The following is a 9,266-nucleotide window of genomic DNA, read 5'->3' as shown; positions in this document are numbered from 1 at the left end:
CGGCATAATTTTCCTTGTTCCCCAAATTAAACCAACGTGGGAAGAGATAGGTCGGTCAGGGGCTAGGGCGCCCACCGCCCGTCAGTGGCCAGGGACTGCACCGGGGCCACCGCTGCAGGGACGAGGCCGCAGCCGCGGGCCACAGCGCCCCCTCGCCGCCCGCCTGCACGACTCTTGAGCCCTCGTCGTTCCCTGACCTCCCCCGCGCTCGAGAGCCCAGGACAGACCGTGTCTGCGAAGCGCCCTGGCCGGTGCAGCCAGCTTCCCGGAGAGAGAACCTGGGGCCCAAGCCCGCGTTCCAGGCACCTCTCCGCGCTCGGCCTCGAGGGCAGCCCTGGCTCGTTGAAAGGGGCATGTCCACACCGACTGGTTCTGAATGCGTTGGCCACTGTGACGACAAGAAACAAAACGTGCGGCAGTGTTCACTTATGGTCACAAAGGCACGCACGGGAGGAGGGGGAGATGCAGGGCCAGCCTGAAACTGAGCGTCGCCCCTGTAATTGTCACAAAGTGGTCACGATTTCACAGCAGCTCTCGGGTTTTCCTGCGCGCCCGCCCGCTCTCTGCCGAGCCGGAGCTCGGACGGACAGCGAGAGCCAGGGCGGCCAAGCGGCGCAGCCGAAGTCCGGGCGGCACGGCTTGCCTGGGCACTCCGCGCGTGGGCTGGGCGTCCCGGCCCGCAGTCCCAGGGAGGCGGCGGTGGGGCGCGCGTCGCTGCGGCTCTCTCCCCGCGCGGCCTGCGCTTTCCGCGGTCACGGGAGACGGAGCTCCAGGAAGCCAGGCCACCCTCGCAGGCGGCCGCGTGCGAGCCACCGCGTCAGGCCTCCACGCCTGCAGCCTGTCCTTCCCACTGACCGATTTCAGAAGAAGGCCAAGCCAACTTGAATCTAAGAAAAGGAAAAGTGATTTTAAAAAATCAGGGCGCTTTAGAGTGAAACGGAGTTTGTATATTCCAATAACAATGCAGAGCGTAAGTTTAATGTCTCTACGTAGGCATTTTAATCTGCTACAGTCACTACCAATAAAAACCGCATGTAGTGCGATTCGACTGTTTAATAGCGCAAGGTAGACGGTTTTTATTAGTAGCAGGCAACAGTATGGAAAATTTAGATTTCAGTGGAGGAGTGTAATTGCTGGGAGAAAATACACTCGAGGAAGAGGCTGTCTTTAGACTCAGCAGCAGAAGCTAAAGAGGGGAAGAGACCGCGCGTGTGCCCAGGCACCCAGGGCGACCGGCCCCTCCAAAGCCACATGCGCTTGTCTGCTTATATACTTAATTGATGTCAAAATCGAGTGTATCCGGAGCATACGCTCCTGCTCCAAACTGGGGATGTTTTTGTAATAATTCAATGTTTTCTTTTCTGCCCCTGGCAGAGATCAGGCCCAAGGGGGGGGGGGGAGGGGAAGGGGGCCAGCCCCAAATGCTAATGAAACACAGCAGGAACTGGCCTTTAGAAATGGAAATACTGGAGGCCAATAACCCTTGGAGATAAAAATTAGACCTGATTTTTTTCACTATCTAATTGGAAGCGAACCCAAAAGCCCGCGATCTGATCTACGCTGTTTATGTTTGTTTGTCATTCAACGTGTGTGACTCTCCTCTGTGGCCTCCACCTGGCCCAATCCTCTCCCGGGAAGACCGGAAATATCATGGATCCTGTAGGTGCCATGTTCCAGGGCACTGCTGGAGTAACCCCCCCCCCCAACACACACACACTTTTCTCCTTCCTTTTTGACTCTACAGTGGTCGGTGTAGAGTGTCTGCCCTGCACTGACTTGGGACAGCTGGCCTGGGGTGGCAGCCTGGTTGGACCTGCTGGGCTAGGTCCTCCCAGTGGGCCAGTGTGGGGGAAGTGATCTGTTTGGGGGTGCTGTGGACGTTGAAGTGTAGAGGGTATGGAGACTGGTTTTTAGGAAGGAGGGAACACTGGGGAAGAGGGGTGGGAAGACTGGTGGGGGCTGGTCCTAATGGGAACCAACTAGGAGTCATAGGCCCCCATGCAGGCCAAGGAGGATGGGTTCCTCCCAAACCCCAAACCTTGGTTTGCAACCATTTCCCTAGGACCTAGAGAAAGACAAACACAGTTTCACTGTGTCTTGAAGGTTCTGCTTGTAAACAGGCCTGGGCTGGAGCTTCTGGATCCCCAGCTCCCAGCCTGGCCTGGCCAGCGGGCCATCTGGACCTCAAAAGAAGTCCCTAACAGGGCTGGTGCGGTAGGGTGTGGGGAGGCCTCGGGGACAGAGTGCTGCAGGCCTGGGCTCCCCCCGCAGCAATTTCACCTTCCAGGTAATCCACCCGAAGGGGCCTCGGAGAAAAAGGCACCTGTTGGGCGGCAGCCTTGCCCAGACTGCACAAGCCTGCAGGCCGTGGACCTCCTGAGCGCCCCCCATCCGCGACCACCCTCCCTCGTAACCAGGCGCCCACGTCTTCCGGGCCCAGTGCGCAGGGATGGAGAGGGCTTGAGAAATGGAGGGTATTCTGGGGCTGGGGTCCCAGGGCTCGTCACTAAGCCTCTTGCCTCTGGACCCGAGAGGCACCTCGGGAGCCTCGTTACCTGAGCCACCTGCGCTGCGGCGCCCCAGCCGCAGCCGGTCTCTTTCTCCTTCCTTCCCGAGTGACCGCGAGGCTTCGTGTCCTGCCAGAGGCGGGCTGTCCGGTGACAATGTTTTACGACACTTGTCCGAAAGAGGCGTCAACTTATTAAAATAAAATCAAATAAAACCTTTCGGGGGGGGGGGCGTCTTCACTGGAGAAACACTGGCGGCGTGTGTCACAACATTCCCAACGGGCAAAGTCCTGCCACTCAGAGATCCGGGTCTCCACTACGGACTTCGGGCACAAAGCTCACCTCTGGGCCCTCCTGGCAGTTCCAGTGACTGACCCGGATCCGGGTCCCGCAGGGACGCGCTGGGCGGCGCGGGGCAAGCAACCAGGCTCCAGGCCACGGGGAGCCTCACACCGGAGAGACAAGAGTCCACACAGGAAGGTGGAAGAGAGACCCGCGCACACCCCCCGCCCCAGGACCTGGGCCGCGGGCGCTCCCATCCCGCCCTCCCTTCGCCCCCATCTCCCCGCCCCGAGCCTGGGTCGCGCGCGCAGTCACCTGGGCGGGCCTCTTCGTGGCGCCGAGGGAACGTGGATCGTTCGTCCCCCAAGTGGGCCAGACAGGCCCGATTTCGGGCGGCCTCTGCCCAGTCCTTGCGGGCCGACCCGGGGCGGGCGGGGGGGCGCAGTGGCTTCAGGGGTTGGGGGTGCGATGAGGAAGGGGACTGGGCGGCGAGGGGGAGGTGGCCCGCGAGAGATGGGGTCGCCGGCTGGCGGGCTGGCAGGGGGCGCCGGGAGTACGTGCGGGGAGGGGTGCGCGCCGGGGCAGCCGTTCGGTCCGGCCAGGCAGCGGGGCCGCGGGCCGCGGGCTGGGGCTGCGCGGGAGGCGACTGCACCACAAAAGCCTGCGCGTCCCTCCCTCCTTCTCCCCCGCCCTCCCGCCTCCTCCTCCGCCCTCTCCTCCCCTCCCCGCCCCTCCCCCGGCCGCGGCCCGGCAGCCGGAGCGGGCGGAGCGGGCGGAGCAGGGGAGGGGGCGGGAGCCCGAATATGCAGATGAGCGCGTGACGGACAGCTTCGCGTTCCAATGTCCCTCGGAAACTCGAGCGCTCCTTCCTCAACTCCTCACTCCCGACTCCAGACTCCCCCAAACCCCGACCGCCGGCCTGGCGCGCGGCTGCGCCCACCGGCTCCGCGCCGCCGCCGCCGCCGCCCCGCCGCCCCGCCGCTCCCCCGGCCCGCGGGCCTCCCGGGCTAGTGCGCCGGCCGGCCTGCCTCGGCCCGGGGACCCCGCGCCCGCCGCCGCGCCGCGCCCCGGCCGGGCGTGGATGGAGGGCGCCGCGCGCCTTGCCCGCTGCTCGGCGTGACGCGGGCCCACTGCCCCGCGCCCACCATGTCCTACCCGCAGGGCTACCTGTACCAGGCTCCCGGCTCGCTGGCGCTCTACTCGTGCCCGGCGTACGGCGCGTCGGCGCTGGCGGCGCCGCGCAGCGAGGAGCTGGCTCGCTCGGCGTCGGGCTCGGCGTTCAGCCCGTACCCGGGCTCCGCGGCCTTCACGGCGCAGGCGGCCACCGGCTTCGGCAGCCCGCTGCAGTACTCGGCCGACGCCGCCGCCGCCGCCGCCGGCTTCCCGTCCTACATGGTAACCGCGCGCGGCCGGGCAGGGAGAGGACGCGGGACGCCCGGGCGCCGGGGCCGCGATCGGGGCGCGAGGGCGCGGGGAAAGTGCCGCGGGCGGTGGCTCCGGAGGCTCGGACGCGGGCGGCCGCGCGGCGGGCGGGACGGGAGGCCGGAGTGAGAGGCGGCGCGGCCCGCTGGCGACGTCCCCCAGCCCGGAGGCCCGCGCCGCTTCCCCGTGGCTCTCGTGGTGATGTTCCCAAAGAGCCTGAAAAGTGCGAGCCCGCCAGGGTCGGGGATCTGTGCCGGGTTGCCCTTCGTTCGCGCGCCGGAGCCCGGCGAAGGGTGCAGAGCGGGCCGGGGACTCGCTTCTCTCGGCTCGGGGAGCGAAGTGGGGCTCGGCGCCCCTGGGGCCTCCGGGACGACTGCCTGGCGCTTCGGGGTCACTTGCGGGGCTTGGGGGTCACCGGGTTGGGGGAGGGAGCGGAGTACCCGGCGGCAGCTCGGAGGCCCCGCCAGGCGCGCCGCGATCTCGGCCTTAATCTGTCCCATAGGCCGCCCTTACGAGAAACGTGTCGGCAGGCGTGCGGCAGCCTGGTTGCCGCTTCGGTCCCGGGAGTACCGAGAGCCGCCCCTGCTTCCGCGACCTGGCGTCGGCCCGCTCGCCTCGGGTTCAGCAGCTGGGCCCGGCCCGGGTGGCTGTGACGCCCGTTTCGGGCGATGGAGGCCGTTAGGGGATGGGGGGGTGGTTGTCGCCACTGCCCGCCCTCGGTGGAATTCCGAGGCAGGGGCAGCGGAGCTGGGGCCTCCGCGGAGGCTGCAAATGTCTCGAATTTAAACGTTAAAGGCTGAATTAAAATGCTAATTACCGCGTATTTGAAGAATTCGAAACGGTGACTGGCTTCTGAGTTGCAAATTGGATTTGCGGAGCTTTAGAGCGGTGAATGGCGGAGCGGGGGCTCCGAGTGGCTTTTTAACCATATAAGGGCGGGGAAGGGGGAGTAGGGGGAGCCAGCCAGAGAAATTTAGATATCAAGAAAGTACCTGTGGGTCTGTGAGCGCGCTGTTTGCGTACATCTGCGCCCGCAGCTCAGGGACATTTGGGAGGAAGAGATGTCATTTTAGGAAAGTGCAGTAGTTCAAAAACTCGAGATTGGAACTGCAGCGTTTTCCTGATCAGCAGCCTGTCTTACTTTACCCGCTGCGTTTTTTTCTGCTCATTTGCTGCGGGAAATAAGGCTCCAGCGCAGGACTCACCCTGGGCAAGGCGGAATCGGGAGGGCGGAGGGGTCACCTTTGGGCTGAGGAGGGCCAGGGCCCCGCACACTCCACTCACCAGACTCTTGTTGGTTCCAGGGCGCACCGTATGACGCCCACACGACCGGGATGACAGGCGCCATCAGCTACCACCCGTATGGCAGCGCGGCCTACCCGTACCAGCTCAACGACCCAGCCTACCGCAAGAACGCCACGCGGGATGCCACGGCCACGCTCAAGGCCTGGCTCAACGAGCACCGCAAGAACCCATACCCCACCAAGGGCGAGAAGATCATGCTGGCCATCATCACCAAGATGACCCTCACGCAGGTGTCCACCTGGTTCGCCAACGCGCGCCGCCGCCTCAAGAAGGAGAACAAGATGACATGGGCCCCGAGAAACAAAAGCGAGGACGAGGATGAGGACGAGGGTGACGCTGCGAGGAGCAAGGGGGAGAGTCCAGACAAGGCGCAGGAGGGCACGGAGACATCAGCGGAGGATGAAGGTGAGCAGGGCCGCGGGGGGCGCGAGGTCAGGGGGAGCTTTCTTCCCAGACCGGGGCAGAGTCGAGGTCGGGGAGGATGCCCCCACCACCACCCAGATGCGCGTGGGGCCCATCTAGTCCCGGGGCATTTCCTAGGGAGGCTCTGCTCCCCCTAGGACGCGCCAGGCTGGGGTCCGGGTGGGAGATCACGTGGGGCGAGGCCCCCCGGGGCCTGGGCGGTCACCGAGTCCCACAGCCCTGCCCGCGCCCCTGCAGGGATCAGCCTGCACGTCGACTCGCTCACGGATCACTCGTGCTCAGCCGAGTCGGATGGGGAAAAGCTGCCTTGTCGGGCCGTGGACCCCCTGTGCGAGTCGGGCTCCGAGTGCAAGGATAAGTACGACGACCTGGACGACGACGACGAGGACGACGAGGAGAGCGAGCGGGACCTGGCGCCACCCAAGCCCGTGACCTCGTCGCCGCTCACTGGCGTGGAGGCGCCGCTGCTGAGCCCCCCGCCCGAGGCCGCGCCCCGCGGTGGCGGCGGCGGCAAGATGCCCCTGGGCAGCCGGACGTCGCCGGGCGCGCCGCAGCCCGCCAGCAAGCCCAAGCTGTGGTCTCTGGCCGAGATCGCCACGTCGGACCTCAAGCAGCCAAGCCTGGGCCCGGGCTGCGCGCCGCCGGGGTTGCCTGCGGCCGCCGCGCCCGCCTCTTCCGGGGCGCCGCCGGGCGGCTCGCCCTACCCCGCCTCGCCGCTGCTCGGCCGCCACCTCTACTACACGTCGCCCTTCTACGGCAACTACACAAACTACGGGAACTTGAACGCCGCGCTGCAGGGCCAGGGGCTCCTGCGGTACAACTCGGCGGCCGCGGCCCCGGGAGAGGCGCTGCACTCCGCGCCCAAGGCGGCCAGCGACGCGGGCAAGGCGGGCGCGCACCCGCTGGAGCCCCACTACCGGCCCCCGGGCGGCGGCTACGAGCCCAAGAAAGGTAGGCGGCCCGCGGCCCTCGGGGCCTCCGGGGAGGGAGGGCCAGCGGGGCCCGAGAGAGCCTGGGTCAGGGACCAGGGAGACCCTTGGGGCTGGCACGGGGAGCCTTTGTTGCTATAGGAGAGAAGGGAGAAGCTAGAGTGCGCCCCTCCGACCAGAAGTTAGGGGAAGTGAAGGGGGCGGTGGCATGGGAAAGGGGAGGAGAGGGCACCAGCTACCCTGGCCTTGCAGTAAGGCTTAGCCCTTCCGTACTTGCATTTTTATTTAACTTGCTATTATCATTATGATTAGTAGTAGTATGATTGATCTGTTTCCGCAAAAAAAAAAAAAATTTGTCAAGAAATGCAGATTACAGCATGTCTCCCAGTTGATAGAGCTGAAGCTTTGGTGTGTTCTGTTAGGAGAGTCTCAGCCGAGTTTCTCTCCTGCTTTTGGTCGGAAGGAAACAAAACATCCCAGTAACTCTGAGAGGCGCTCTTTCCTCCAAATAGAAGACCGGAGTCTTTGCGGCTCCCCAGGCCCTCTCCCTGTCTCCTCCCGTGCCTCGCTCCTGGTTCAGGCTGGAGTTCCTAAGACCTGCAGGAGCTCCAGGAGGCAAGAAAAGAGAATGAGAACAGGAAATGTGTCCTAAATCTGTCTCAGACAGTGGCCGCTCAGACAGATTCCCTAGACTGATTCGTGCGTTCGGGGAGCGAGCGTGCGTGGGCGTGCGGGCTGGTGGGTGCACAGCTGTCTGGGAGACAGATGGCTCTGGGGTCAGGTTCTGACTAACTGCCCCCTCCCCTGACAGATGCCAGTGAGGGCTGCACCGTGGTTGGTGGGGGCGTCCAGCCCTACCTATAGAAGGCCCGTGGGCAGCATGCAAGTAAGTGGGCACGCGGGGGGCGCTTACAGCTTTGCCCTGTAAACCTGCTTAATGTCTGTTTCTTGCTTCTTGTCATGGAGTCCGATGACAGAGCTTTGCCTTGTTTTTCCGTCTTTTTAAAATTTCCCTTTAAGTGGGAAAGGAGCTGTTCTGTGTTATTCGAGTCCCTCTTTTTCCACTCAAGCTCTGCTACGAAGAGTCACCCCTTTATTGGGAATGCCTATATTGTACCACTGCTGTTGTTTTCTCTTTGAAAAATAGATCGTTAAAAATATGGGTATTTGTATGCAGTTTGGAACCATTTTTTACTACACTAGACTTGTCATAGACACCGGCTTTGACGAGCTAGTGCTGCTGAAGCCTGGGGCGTCAGGACCCTTTAGAGGTGACGTTTGCAGAGTAAACCGAAGAGAGCCGGAAGAAGCACTAGCCGTTTATCAGGCCTGCCCCCGTGTCCAGATGGACTAGATAGGACCCCGCCGTTCGCCGGGCTTACAGCAATATCTCAAAAAATCCCTACTTTACAACTAGGCAAAATTACTAATCACAGATCTTGAAGATGTTGGGGAAGAGGCGACATCATTTCAGATTGACTCGTTTTTATAATGCAATGAGTTGGTGTGCAGCTGGAGGATTTGGGATGATTTGGTTTTTTCCTTGGTCCACAGGTAGGTGTCACAATTGCTTTGGAAAAAAAAAAGTCAGCAGGCCATTCTCTCTCCCCACGTTCATAAATATACGATATAAACACACATCTCTGAGCCCGGACCACATCTCATGCCACCATAAAGGAGAAGGACCCACAGACTCTAACGGAACAGACTCTTTTTGGACATAACCGTGAATTTGTTGGCATAGTATAGCTTCCCCAATGTACGTGTGACTTTTGAAAACAATCTTTTTTCTCAGGATATCTTGAATTGATCACTTCATTGCCACGGTATATATTCTATAGGTGTGATAGGATTTACTGTAAAATTTATTTGTAAAAGATGTACACAGTAGAAATAAAATGTGATTGAAGAACTTGAGTACTTAAGAAGTGAAAACAAATTTGATATTTATTTTTATAAGGATATAAAGCTTCTAGTAATTTATGCAAGTTGTATTGCAATGGAATCTAAACTTTTTGTAAATAAATTCTGCCTGGTTTTTATTTGAACATTGCTGGTTCTACAATCTTTGTTGGTTGTTTAACAAGAATTCTTTACTAATTTATATCTTAAATTGTAAATAAAAACAGACTAGTCTACGACAATATGGTGTCTGGGGCTCGTTTTTCCTAGGAGAGTGATTTGGGTGTGGAGCCCCAGTTAATGGCAGCCCCTCCCCCCGAGGTGATCTGACCTCAGGCTTTTTAATGAAAATGTGTAAAATAATCTCTCCCTTCTGCTCATTAAAAAAAGGAGAAAGACAGATGGAAGAGAAATGCATAGTAGGGCCATAACACCCAGTTTGGGATTATTTATATGTGCAGGTATTGTAAGAAAATTAAGATTTTTGTGCTCAGAA

At 60.9% G+C, this 9,266-nt stretch overlaps 2 protein-coding genes across 2 annotated transcripts; one reads left to right on the top strand and one right to left on the bottom strand.

Moving 5' to 3' along the window:
• Positions 1–421: 421 nt before the first annotated feature.
• LOC125100219 (translation initiation factor IF-2-like) lies at positions 422–3,937 on the bottom strand. Its single transcript, XM_047730200.1, has 5 exons — positions 3,818–3,937; positions 3,105–3,420; positions 2,556–2,650; positions 1,981–2,065; positions 422–887 (listed from the first exon to the last, which is right to left on the bottom strand). The coding sequence occupies exons 1-5, from the start codon at positions 3,935–3,937 to the stop codon at positions 523–525; spliced, it is 981 nt and encodes a 326-aa protein (XP_047586156.1). The 3' UTR covers positions 422–522.
• On the top strand, positions 3,705–9,012 carry IRX2 (iroquois homeobox 2). Its single transcript, XM_047731117.1, has 5 exons — positions 3,705–4,184; positions 5,516–5,921; positions 6,177–6,890; positions 7,680–7,754; positions 8,423–9,012. Exons 1-4 carry the CDS (start codon positions 3,936–3,938, stop codon positions 7,730–7,732), a joined length of 1,422 nt encoding a protein of 473 aa, XP_047587073.1. The 5' UTR covers positions 3,705–3,935; the 3' UTR covers positions 7,733–7,754; positions 8,423–9,012.
• Positions 9,013–9,266: the final 254 nt, after the last annotated feature.

The sequence above is a fragment of the Lutra lutra genome, chromosome 5 (genome assembly GCF_902655055.1).
Source record: "Lutra lutra chromosome 5, mLutLut1.2, whole genome shotgun sequence".
NCBI classification, from domain to species: domain Eukaryota; kingdom Metazoa; phylum Chordata; class Mammalia; order Carnivora; family Mustelidae; genus Lutra; species Lutra lutra.
Note: the sequence above shows the minus strand (reverse complement) of the source record. Positions and strands in the feature narration are given on the sequence as shown.